The sequence below is a fragment of the Ascaphus truei genome, chromosome 13 (genome assembly GCF_040206685.1).
Source record: "Ascaphus truei isolate aAscTru1 chromosome 13, aAscTru1.hap1, whole genome shotgun sequence".
Classification (NCBI taxonomy): Eukaryota; Metazoa; Chordata; class Amphibia; order Anura; family Ascaphidae; genus Ascaphus; species Ascaphus truei.
This window is the reverse complement of record NC_134495.1, coordinates 25,081,763-25,095,228: the sequence shown is the minus strand read 5'-3', so window position 1 is coordinate 25,095,228 and position 13,466 is coordinate 25,081,763. Positions and strand designations below refer to the sequence as shown.

Sequence of the window (13,466 nt, the reverse complement as noted above, 5' to 3'; positions counted from 1 at the left end):
TTAAACGACTGGAAGAGTTTATGATGAGATGTGTGATCAGCTTTCAAAGAGATAAAATATACAGCAAAAAAGAGGAAGCCTGTGACATCTACAGGCGATGGAGCTTTCAGTTACAAAATAATACCACACAGGGCCACCGAGAGGGTGGGGGGAGATGGGACTACTGTCCAGGGCCTGGCTGCTGTTGGGAGCACGGACGGCTGGTGCTGGGCCCCAGATCTGTCCCCTGTAGTGGGCCTCTCTCTCCCATGCAACGGGCCCAGCCTTCTGTGCAGGCCCCGTCCCCGTATGCCAGAAATCAACTGTTTGGTGTGGCCTCCCCCTAAAGTGGTGTGTGTGTGTGTGTGTGTGTGTGTATTGGGGGACAGAGCACAGTGGGAGTGTGAGGCGGAAGAGAGGTGGGGAGACGGAGGCGGGAGAGAGAGGTTGGGAGAAGAGAGAGACAGGCGGGGGAGAGAGGCGGGGAAGAGGGGGAGAGAAAGGCAGGAGAGGGGGAGAGAGGTGGGGGAGAGAGGCAAGGGGGAGAGAGGTGGGGGAGAGGGGGGAGAGAGATAAGTGGAGGTGTGAGAGAGAGGTGGGGGTTTTGGGGAGAGGTGGGGGTGTGGGAGAGAGCTGGGGGGAGAGAGGTGGGGGTGTGTGAGAGAGAGTTGGGGTGTGGGAGAGGTGAAGGCAGATAAAGGTGGAGTTGTGAAGGGGAGAGAGAGATGTGGGGGTGTGGGAGAGAGGTGGAGGGAGAAAGAGGTGGGGTGTGAGGGAGAGAGAGGTGGGGGTGTGATGGAGAGAGAGGTGGGGGAGTGTGAGAGAGAGATGTGTGGGCATGAGGGAGAGGTGGAGGGAGAGAGATAGGGGATGAGGGAGAGAGAGTTGGGGTATGGGGGAGAGAGAGATGTGGGGGTGGGGGAGAGAGAGATGTGGGGGGGTGGGAGAGAGAGAGAGACAGAGAAGGATGGGAGTGTGAGGAAGAGAGAGAGGTGGGGGTATGGGAGAGAGAGGTGGGAGAGGGGAGTGAAAGAGGATGAGTGAGGGGAGAGATGGGGATATGAGAGAGAGAGAGAGGGGGGGGGGCTCGCAAGGCAGCTGACACTGGGGGAGGGGGCCAATGGATACTCCAGTCCTGGGCTCCGGGATTACTGACTGCGACCCTGATACGACAGTTTGCTTCTAGGATACTACTACTATACACCATTGTGGGCAGGTATCAGTGCAGTGAGAAGGCAGAACACGGATACAGGTGTAGCAGACCTTATTGCACCGTGTGAAAACGAGATGAGCATGGCGTATATGAGTGTTTTGAGTGGGTGGTGTTGTGTTATGTTGTGTAGGGATTAAAGTAAACCATTTATAATTGATGTATACCACATGTACATAAATGTTCATAAATGCATGAACTATAGCAACTGGGAATTTATAGTAAAACAAAAGACTTACCCAAGGGGCCGTAAAAAGATTTAGTACAATACTGTAGTAGTAATAATAATTTTACAAGGATTAAAGTGGGGGAGGACAGGTGCAGTAGGTTGCAGAAGGGGTCTGAAGGCAAAAGATGCAGGCTACTGACATAACTGCATTACGTTCAATACGTGTAAGAAATAAGATAACTGTTGTACAGAATTGTACAGAAAAGGTTTTTTTTATATGTATATATTTTTTAAATGTATGATTTTCCGTGTACATGCATATATTGTGTGTGTGTGTATGTGTGCGCGTGCGCGTGCGCGTGTATATATATATATATATATATATATATATATATATATATATATATAACCCCCCTCCTGGGGTCGGTTACTGAATTATTCTAAGGAGTTAATAGTAAGCAGTGGATGATAGGCTCCACCCTGTGATGACACATGGAACTGCGTGGCAGGGTCTAAAAGAGTTAGATGAAATGCTCTGGAAGATTCCAGAAGGAGAGGAGAGTAGGAGCCGCGGGAAGTAGAGGCTGGGGGAAAGTCCCAGCAGTAAAGAAGAGAGTAATCCCCCACTGTTTATTGTGTTTTAGTTAGGGATGGTACCTTAACAGTTAGGATCCCTATGACATGGACAACAGATAATATACATGTCCCTGAGAGGGAATGCAGAAATGCCACATACTGTAGAGATGCATAGATAGGATGTCAGGGTATCAACCCCACAAGCGGATCTCCATATACAGAGTTTACAGCCCCTGAAAAAGTAGCAGTGACATGTCTGGAAAGGAGTTTAAGAATAACCTCCACAAAACAGGACAGGATCGTAGAAAGGGACCAGAAATAGTAAGATCACATGGATAGTGCTAAGCAAGTGAAACAAGGGGGCCCTAGTCCAATACATGTGTTCCTATCAGTAACAAGTGTATGCACGTTATTTATTTATTTATAAAATCTTTTACCAGGAAGTAATACATTGAGAATTACCTCTCGTTTTCAAGTATGTCCCGGGCACAGAGTTATGATGACAACTACATGGTTACAAATAAATAGTTAAATAAGTGAACAGAGGTTTACATTATATATAAGACATTGCATGCACAGTTAAAGATAATACATGTTATAGGCGTATATAACAGTTACAGACCAGATTAAAATGTGAGACAGCTTTAGTTTTGAAAGAACTTAGACTGGTGGCGGCTGTGAGAGTCTCCGGTAGATTGTCCCAGGAGTGTTAAGAAAAGGCACCCAGGGGAGAACAATGTATAGAGGTGAATCAAGGTACAACCATGTCAATCTTATTGAAAATGTGGATGCAGTGTTCCCAAGCCTCGAAACATGAATAAAGATTGAAGTTGTACTATAAAAACTCCTGGAGCCCATCTTTCCCATCTCCCAGCCGACCCCAGCCAGCACCCTGAGACAAGGTAAATCTATACTGATGTTCAAAACCCAACTGCACCGATGTAACCTCCATATATCTATACAGTATATATATATATATATATATATATATATATATATACATACTGTACAGTACATACGCACTGTACAAACCTTTTACTGTCATCCCAGTGCATTCACAATTTTCCTTAGCCATACACATGTGAAAATATGCACAGAAAGCCTATGGGTTCCACTAAATATGTAAAATACTTCTACAGTACAAATTCTGTACCCATAGCATATGTGCATGTGTAGCAATACATGGAATGCCTTGTGCGTACCAGTGGACATGTAATATACAACATCTGAATGCTGTACATACATGACGTAACTTTGTGGCACGCACAAGCCTTCCACAAATTACATTCTGAGTGTACCACATACAGTACCCGCTCAACATTAAAGCTCTTGGAATCACCCAGTGTTCATAAAAGGTATTGCAGTAAAATTATGATTGCACCTCCCATATGCCCATAGGTACACCGTGCCCGCAGACACACGACATAAAAACAATTTACACGTTTTCAACATTGAATGATGCGATAACAGGTGCAAGAAGGTCTGCAACATCGGTGTGAGAGTAATGATTGGCTAGTACCATTTTATGTCATATATATCACGCATATACATGTGCACAGAGATGTAGAGTACTTAAGAGAATATTATAGAATATAATGGTAACAAAGCATTGTATCTGTGTTTGGAGAACTTCGTATAGCTGCAACCGCCCCCCAAAAAGCAAATGAAAAGAGATTGCATTGTGCTAATTTACTTTTAGTAGGATTCCCTAGGTGGATGGATGGATGCGAGCTATCAAACCCCGATAACTGCCATTGAATCAAATGGAACTTAACGCTGGATCGAGGTGCGATACATTGCTTCAGCACTTCATGAATCTCCCCCAACCGACAAGTTCTGAACGTCCATTTCCCATACTCCCAAGTTTGCTTGGACCTAGATTGGAAGCTTCAGTGAAACCTGTTATAGGATTCCTACACACAATCACAAATCAACTACAGGTCATATTGCGGAAACCATTACAGAAGAATGTTGTTTATCAAGGCACGTTCGTAGCAAAAAGTGAAGCACATTGCATCATTTTGTATCAAAGTCTTTGCCCCAAGTTTTGCACCATGTACTTGATCTTGCCATTTGGGGAGTGTAAATAAGAGGCGTTAAGGACGTGAGACACAGATTGAGAGATGGAGCAGTCTCCATCCGTAGCTTCGTTGTCTTGCACTCTCGCCCGGCAAAGTCTGAAGTGCCATAAACTTTTCTGGATAACAATTTGGATCACGTTTAGAAAACTCTGTCTTATATTTGGCACACATGTAAGCAGAAAATAAAGCATTGCATCCCCAAAAATCTTCTTTTCACACTTTCGTTAGGGTGACACATTTCCCCCCCCCCTCTTGCCACCCCCCCGAAATCTGTCTCTTACCTGTAGCTCGACTCCATATCCCATGTAGACGGTGATGTTGTAAGTACACTCCAGATAATTATGAGATGGAAGTGGTGGATAATCGGTAGAGTCGATGTAGCCTTCTGGGTCGTCGAAGTTGACACTGCATTGAACTGTACACAAACCCTTATTAGCGTCCAAGCAGAAGACCACATTGACAAATGCTAATCTTTTAGCAGTGGTTTAAAACCTATGCACTGGGAACTCCAGCCAAACTAGCCTCAATGTGAACATACTGTAGGGAGAAGTGGTATAATGCATAATTAATGTCCACAAGAAAGCTCTGTTGACTGTGTATATCATGCTCCTCACTAGTTTGAAGAGTGGATTATGTTTTTGACATGTAAACCACTAAGATGTTAACGGAATGCATTTATACAGTATGTATTTGCTATGTATTAGTTATTGTTGAAGCTGTGTGTAAGTTAAGGATCACAGCAGTATCTAATTCAATAGGTACTGGAAAGGAAGTCTTAGATCTAAAGTATGAAGCATCTAAACACCTCTAAAAAGAGAGAAATTACTATAATGAAAGACCAGTGGTAGCCGTCAATAAACTTATTTTTAGACAACTTCGGACTCGGATGGACTATATGAAAGAACTTTGAATTATTTTATCAATCAAAAGCTTCATTTCCAGGAATAAAAAAAAAAAGCAGGTGCATCATTTTGTTTTTCTCTAAGAGAAGAAAAAATAAAGGTTTGTGGGTTCGATCCCAACCACACTCACCATGCGTGGTCAAAAGAAAATTAATTTCCTGTGCCAAAGCTAAGCCACAATTAACTGCTTAACAATGATATTATATTCTCCAATCTGACATGAAACTACCGTTTAAAAAATATATATACTACCAAAATCCAATCCAGGGATGGCTGCATAATACAATATTTAGCGATTCTGCATTCCCTCTATTACTATCACACTTCAATCACCAGACATCATTATTATTGCTATTAAATTGTATGCAGTGTCAAGGCATTTATGGATTGAATAGTATTACCTGGACTCTGCTCAGTGGTGGTCACTGTAGTCGTTATTATAGTAGATGTGGTTGTTTCAGGGTTTTTCTCCCCCGTGTTCAAATCATTGTCCATGAAATGTGTCCTATAAGGCTCATCTGCCTGCATAGAAGTGTTTATGTCTGGCAAGGACAATTTTATGGAATCGGGGTCATGTTGGACCAAAGGTGGAGATGTGTATGGAGACAACTGCAAAGGAGATTGAGGGATAGTACCGCTGTGTCTTCTTCTGTTTATCCACAATGGAAATTCTGGAATCGGCTCTTTCACTGCTCTGATTTCTGCAGAAAAGTCTTTCACTGAAGGAACCTTTTCAGTAGATGGGGTGAAACTGGCACTCGGCTCTACTAGCCTTTCAAAGACAGCCGGTGTGGCTTGGGGTCTCAGACGCTTCCGTGCTGTGTTCAACTGCTTTAGAGAAGGAGGTTTTTTTCTCGTTGGCAGAGTTTGATTCCCAGTGAAGTTCGGAACGGTGCTTGGCATTTCAGAAACCTCCTGGTGGAGTAACGGTGGTTCCTTTTCTGCTTCGGAGTCATAGAGTCCTTCCCTAGACTGAGGGTCATGCTGAGATGCCGCGTCCTTGACCAGGGCAGTCTCCTTCCCAATTCTGTTGTTGACAAGTTCATGGGAAAACAATTCCAAAGCATTCGTTGGAACAGGTTTCATCTTCACATCTGAAAAGACAGAGGGAAAATTAATTTTTTATTTCAATGGTCATCAAGCAATTGTATGAGCTTCCTTGTCCAGCAGAAGTGTGTGTGTGTGTGTGTGTGTGTGTGGGGGGTGGGGGAGGGTGGGGAGTGGGGGGGGGAGTATAACAATATACTGCAGTTGTGTGAATATGTTGGGATTCGCTTCTCTGCAGGTTCAACTAAACTTTAGAAACGTTTGCAAAGCCTGGAGTTTGGAGCCAAGCGGTTTAGCTAAATGGGCCACATTGTACAAAACTCCCTGTATTGCCTTTATTTTCAGATTGAGCGGATTTTGAAAGCGAGCGAAAGTGAAATTAAGCGAAAATGTCATTCCCGTCCACATTTTAGCATTAAGCCAACTTGTTGAAACCTTTTTCGATCTAAGCAAACTTTTTCGGGGAAATAAGGGTGACATTTGCCAAGTTGCGGATGTAGCCAACGTCATTGCAACCTGCGGTGCCCTCCTGCCGGTGAAATAGCATGACAACCCCATCCCTCCCCCTCCCACTGCGGCCAGGCAGGGAGCGAGCGCGCTGGTGCTCGTGCGCGGTGACATCACGCACTCTACTCGGTCGGGTGATTTGTGGGCAGCTAGGTGTGCGTGTGAGGGGGGCGTGTCGCGGGGCGCGGTCATGACATCACGGAGCAGGTTCTCCCTCATTGGGCGAACCGCTCACGTGACGCGCCAGTGAGCGGCACAATCAATTTTGCTGGCTTTGGCAAGTAGCTAAGCGCCGTGCATGCGCAGGCGCTCGCTCACGCTGGCCACACACATTGCAGCAATGTGTTTCATCGTGGCCAGCGTGAGCGCGCTTGCCCACTCAACGTCACCGCGCTTGCCCACTCAACGTCACCCTGGACGAGGCCTAACGCGTCACCAGTTGCAATAATGTTGGCTACATCATAGGCCTGCCCAAAAACGTGCCCATCTCTATCATAGAATGCAAGAACGCTTCGGCACAAGGGAACCACATGAATGTCTAATGAAAGCCTTTGGCGCCCATTCAAAATGCTGTGAAGCCACATTACAATGCCGGAGAAGAGATCGGCTCCATATAAAGAAATGGGACTAAAACCTTCTCCAGCACAAGGAAGATGGCTTCACAGAATACTAAATAAGGGCTTTAGATGTGATAGAGCAGTACATTTGTAACCAAAGTGCCCTGACGTCCTCATGTGTCATACGGCACAGCCAAGTGACATGGAAAGCTACAGTTCAAGAGAACAATTTGGAAGGGTACTCAAAAATACAACTTCGAAACCTAGATAAGTCGGAAATGTGAACATTGTTTGGAGCAAAAAAGGGAAACAATACGGTACTCAAAATAATTATCATGGCTCTTACATGGAAATCCACGTCATGAATGAAATACAGATTCATTTAAAAAATCATCCAGGGGTATTGCCAAGTACAGTAGAACGGTTGAGGACAGTGTGTTAGAGTCTATACTTTTGTAGCAAATAGTGGATAGTTTGCTAGGATAGTCAAATTGTCCTTACTTACAGTACCATAAATGTCTATGGCCCATATTCACTAGAGTGCTAAGCTTTAGTACAACCTAATTCCCATACAAATGAGTTAGGACGGGCTAGAGTTTAGCACACGCTTTAGTGAATATGTGCCTAAATGGGTATATTTTTGTACAAATTGCCTTTCATTTGTTTTTAATTATCCAACTTTCTCATGGTGAAATTTACAAGTATTTTGCAGCACTACTGGTTAAAAACTAAATATGTGTTTGGGTCTCTTAAAAATGGCTGCCATTGTAACTTCAAACGTTTGTGTAGCTCAGCCGTGATCTTGCAACTTTTGCATTATTTCCTGAGGGAGAGAGGTACGAGCCCATACCGAAAAAAGTATGTGTTGTGTATTCCGTTACATTGGTCATTAGGATTCCCACAACCAGGCTCTTAAGACCAGATGCATAAAAATAAATAACATATTTAATTACAAAATATCAATGCATATAGGGCTCTATGTTAAAATGATATGAGAGAGGATAAGTGCTGCACACCAAGTAGTATAATAAGAGATGATACAGTTACCGGTGCTCCCATTCATGAACGGAAGGCTGCATCCAATCCACAGCATACAAAGAGAAATGGAGGACAGGGCACACGGATTTGAAAACAGAATGGCTTTTTTTGCACTTGAGAAAGACCATGTTGGTCGAAACGTCGTGTTAGCTTAAATAAATGTTTTCTATTTTCAAATCCGTGTGCCCATTTCTCTTTCTATGTTAAAATGGACATGACGCAAAAAGGTGACACTATGTGCTCGTTTGCGTGTTATTACCCAGAATCCCTGGCGGCAGTGGAAGCACTGTATGCTGGGAGATAATGGGGAAACACAGGGTTGCAGACCCTGTCTGAGACATGTGAATGTGCTAACAAGTGGGATTTTTATTTGCTGCGCAAAATATCATTGTAGAGGTGGGATCGTTTGCTTTTTACTTTATCGCAATGAATGTGTACAGTATGTGGCTAAGCTGGGTGGGCAACATGGCAGCTACAATGTACAGTGGAAAGTCAGTTTATAAACTTGAGACTCGACCCCAATTACATTTAAAACAGAGCTGAACTGCTAGAAGATTATTGAATTAAAAAAAGTCAATATTTCACCTGGGGTCTTTCAGATTCACTGATCTGATTAGCCCAATACACTCTGAACAAACTACCTCCAGTATGTGAAATGCTGGATTTTTGAAGCAGGTAGCAATTGGATTCACTTTAACAAGATTGATTGCCTCCCCCTGTCTATCGGCTAGCTCCTGCATGGAAAATGAATTGCAATGGGTTTTTTGGACTCGTCGTCCATAGCTTGATTTTATTCTCTGGACCTGAAATTGTAGAATTAATACTAACAGCTAAATTGGTCTTGAGAGAAAAAAGTGGGGGTTATTTTAGGCTAGATACAAAGAAATCAGGACTTTGTGTCACAGAAAAAACAAAAAAAACAACGGATGTTATTTTCCATCAGCTTTATGCATAACCCCAAAAATACAGAAAAAAGATGGAATATGCTAAATGAAAACCTCTGTCAATGAGTGGATGAATAAATAAAGGAAACTTGGTACAGTCAATTTCAGCGGGGTGTGATAACCACAAAGTTACAGCAGTTATATGCAAAAACAATGGCTGTCATTTGCACCGTGATTATACCAGAGTCACCGGCGACGCTGGAAAACAAATTGCTGAAATCTGCTGATGGTTTCCATACCAGCGCGCCGCCTGGAGCTGCAGGGCGGCAATCTCCTGAAGAGATTTGCAAACTTGTTTGTGGCAGGCGATGACTGCGTCACGTGAGCGGTTCGGCCAATGAGGGTGAACCGCTCACGGCCACGCCTCCCTGTCTCCTCTGCATCTCTTCTCTCCTGTGTCCCCTGTATGATCAAGATGCCGCTTGGTGGCAGCGCAGGGTGAGGTCACAGGACAGCGCTGCCGCCCTGCAGCTCCTGGTATAATTGAGGCGTTAATGTCACGTAGTTGTAGCACAAGGCTGCGTTATTTTTACACAATGTGATGTTAAGCATATCTTGCATTAGCTCCAATCCAGACCTTGAAATAATAATAATAAAAATTACTGTCATGTATGTATAACGCGCCAACATATTCCGTAGCGCTGTACAGTAGTGTTGGACAAAATAGGTGCTTCACGGAAGTCAAGAAAATAAACAGGAGGAAAATAACGGTATAAATTATGCTACGTTGGCTACATATTACCTAACTGCGGTGTTACACCATCCCTGTATCGGGGTGTGGATGGGAGTAACGCCAAGCTTAAATATGACCTAACATAACGTTAAGTTACCGCGTTAACCTTAACGTACTTTCTTGGGCATGCACTGTTAGGGTAATGCCTCCTCAGGGCCGGCTGGGACATTTGCAGTGCCTGTCTACGATATTTGTCGTGGCCGTTTTGCTGTGTCAAATGGTTGTCGGCGCTTCGCCGCGACTTACCCCGCCGCTGGCAACTTTACCGCTAGTCTAAGTACCTTACCCTAAAAGCCCAACCCTATGCCCTTACCCTAAAAGCCCAACCCTATGCCCTCACCCTAAAACCCCTACCCTAAGCCATTACCTTAAAACCCCTTAAAAGGGTTAAATGAACCCCTTACCCTGAACAGTGATTAAACTTACCTTGGCAGTGGCCGGCGGCCTCTTACCTTGTCCGGAGCGGCATCTCCTCTGACGACGCGGCGTCATGTGACATTGCGGCGTCATGCGGCATCACATTGTCATAGCAACATGATGCCATGTGATGTCATGGTGGCATGACGAGACGCTGCAGGAGATGCCGCCGGACGAGGTAAGAGGCACTTAAAGAGGGCCCCCCGCTCGCTCCCGGCAATCAGTTTCATTGTTCTGGGGAAGAGCGCACTTCTGTAACCACGGGGCTCGGTGCAGAGGCACCAATGGCGCTGCCATGAAGCTGGCCCTGGTCTCATTTGCATGTTATTTGCATATTATTATCACTAATTTCCATTATCGCTAACGGCTGAAAACATGACTTAATATTACATTATTTGTCTATAGAGGTGTGCTTATAGTCATATCATGTGAAGTGACTTAAAAGAGGTTTGTACAGTAGATCAGGCCTTAGTAGGGTTGCCAGATGGCTTCTCCAAAAATACTGGACACAATGCTGAAAGATGCGACGCGCTCGAGACACCCACACCTCTCCGCTTAATGTGTTTTCCTCCACTCCTTGGTCTCACCCCCTGACATCTCCTCCTGATTGTCTGCATTACCCAGCAGCAGCCAATCAGGAGGGAGGAAGTTGCCCAGCCCCCTAGCAACAGCCCTGGTTGGGGAAATCCCGCGGCCCCCCAAGTCGGTCAGGTCACTATGTCGAGTCAGGTAATACAGGACACATACATGTCCAGTATTGCCTCTAATTTTTTACTGGACAGAGTGTCTAAATACAGGAGAGTCTGCTTCAATACTGGACACCTGGCAACCCTAGGCCTTGGCTATGAAGCTTATAAAAATGGCCTCTGCCCTTTCTAATTGGATGGTTACAATCCATTCCAGAAAAGCCAGGAACACATTACAAACCCACAAACCCATCTAGTCCCCTTTTCTTCAGCAATCGGGCAGGTTACTACCCTTATTAATGGTACAGTAGTTTGTTTTTTGCTGGCTGTTTTTGATTGTATTGAATTTTTTCCCTAAATAGGCTCAAAGCCTCTGCTGCTTATTCTCACTTGTTCCTCCCTACTGGATACAGAGCTGCTTTCCATGCGGCCTGATCAGAAAAGCTCTTTTATTTTGAGCAAGTCCATGATGCCACAAAGACTTGTGGAAGCAGTTTAGGAGCCATAGGGGCTTATCGGCTATTCTAGTAGCTCCTCACGGTTTGGCATGTTTACAGGAACAGAGAATGAAATATGAGAAAACTTTATTGAAAATTATTTCTTCTAAACGCTAACTCCATTTTCCGGGCATTTGATTGGTTCAAGGGCCGTCACATGAGGCGACAGCCCTTGAAAAATAAAATTTTGCCGGCTACCAGTTTTCACGACGGCGACGTCGCTCCGTCACATTGTCGCCGTCGCGCTTACTATAAGCGCACGCGGCGGCAATGCATTTGTTTTCGGGCGACATCGCGTCTCCGGCATTATAAGCGCGGCCTTAGCAAACCCATATTTCCGGCTCTGGGTGAAACTCGCAGTGCCAAGCTCACCGCCCTTTACGTGGTGTTAAGAAAAAGGGCGTTTTTAGACGGCGTTTGCATAACGGAGCTACGAGAAATGCAGGTGTGGGTGATAAATGTGATTTAGGCTTTTTTGACAAACCGATCAGATTATCAGAGAAAGTGAAACTGCTTCAAAAAAAGCCATTTAGACGCGGTTTTGACATGCGAGAAGGGGTTACAGAATAGCAAAGCCAGCCAATCCTCTTCTAAAGAGCACTTTGGAGGCGGTTTGTCACACTTTGGGGCTACTAGAATAGGGCTTATAATCTATTTGCTTATGGGCTCTGTGTTAGGAAACAAGAAAACAATGTCAAATTCCACAAGAAGAACAAACAGAGGTGGAAACAGACACCCTACAGAAATCTTAATTAAAAAAAAAACAACAACAAACAGGAGATATAAGCATTGGAAAAATTATGTGTCTGGGAGGTTAAAATGGAGCTCTCCCCAGAACTTAGGCCAGCCTAAAGCTTCCCATGGTAACCTCAGAAGCATCAGGATTAACACTTAAAGTACAGGACATGCTTACGTGACAAGATACAAACATTATATAAGTTAAACTCATATAGGCTTCTGGAAGTGGATTGCTGTTAATCAATCGCTTGCTCGGGGCTATTTAATTCAGTTCTTGCACAGCATTTTGGGCAATGTAGTTCCTAGAATATGATTGACTGGGCAGTTACTAGATACAATTGGTGCAATGCTAGAGAGAGGCTCTGGCTATTGAACCACACCAATCAGAAGGGGAAGGGGTTGTCACTTTGGAAATGCTTCCTACATTAGAAACATTAAAAATGTCTTTAAAACATTTATTTTTTATTTTTTAAATGCTACAAGTATTTTCTCATAGTATTTATTTTAAAAAAAAATACACATGTAGGATATTGCTTGAACTGCTGCTTTAATATACTTGCCTATAAAAGTCATTTTTTATTTTAAATCGTAGACGTGTATTCATCAGGCGCCCTGCATTCTTTGCGTCAGAGACAATACACAAACTGCCGTGTGATTCATGACGCTGGTTGAAATCTTACGGGACCAAAGCACCAGTAATTATTGCATTAAGATGAAACGAGAGACAATCATACTTCCTCTAATTGAAAATATCCCTTTTCCCTGGCTACGATGATTGCTAGAGCAGTCACATTGTGTTTGTGTGTGCCCGTAAAGCACAAGCGTCGAGGAACATGCCAACATATGGATGAACAAATGAGGTAGCAGAATGCAGCGCGCGCGATATTTATTTCCTGGCTCTATAATGTGGCAGTATATTTTATATTTTAAGAACTGCAGTGCCAATTTATGGGCGCCAGAAGAGGAACAAGAATAAGGGTTAAGTGTTTGGCTCCTTCCCGTTGTAAAAGTAACGTCAAGAGTCACCCATGTCATTGACATACTGTATACTGTACATTCGTAGATTTAGTGTGTGACATTGTCCCCCCAGATAACATACCATATCCCGTTATAACGTAGAATATCTCTGATTCATGGTGCAAAATATGACATCATATTCACCACAGCCAGCCTGTGTCTCTCTCTCTGTCTCTCTGTCTGTCTCTGTGTCTCTCTCTCTCTCTCTCTGTCCCTCTGTCTGTCTCTCTCTCTGTCTCTCTCTCTCTCTGTCCCTCTGTCTCTCTCTCTCTCTCTCTCTCTGTCTGTCTGTCTCTCTCTCTCTCTCTCTGTCTCTCTCTCTGTCTGTCTCTCCGCTGTACTGTACAACATGTGCACTTTAACTTTCC

General features: G+C 44.1%; 1 protein-coding gene across 2 annotated transcripts in view; it reads right to left on the bottom strand.

Annotated features, from left to right (window-relative positions):
* The window catches only part of SEZ6L (seizure related 6 homolog like), a 287,273-nt gene that overhangs the window by 138,182 nt on the left and 135,625 nt on the right, over window positions 1–13,466 (bottom strand). For both annotated transcript variants that reach the window (XM_075568961.1, XM_075568962.1), the window contains 2 exons: window positions 5,319–6,011; window positions 4,297–4,430 (listed from right to left, as the gene is read on the bottom strand). In XM_075568961.1, coding sequence (XP_075425076.1) covers window positions 4,297–4,430; window positions 5,319–6,011 — 827 coding nt within the window. The remainder of the gene's footprint in view (window positions 1–4,296; window positions 4,431–5,318; window positions 6,012–13,466) is intronic.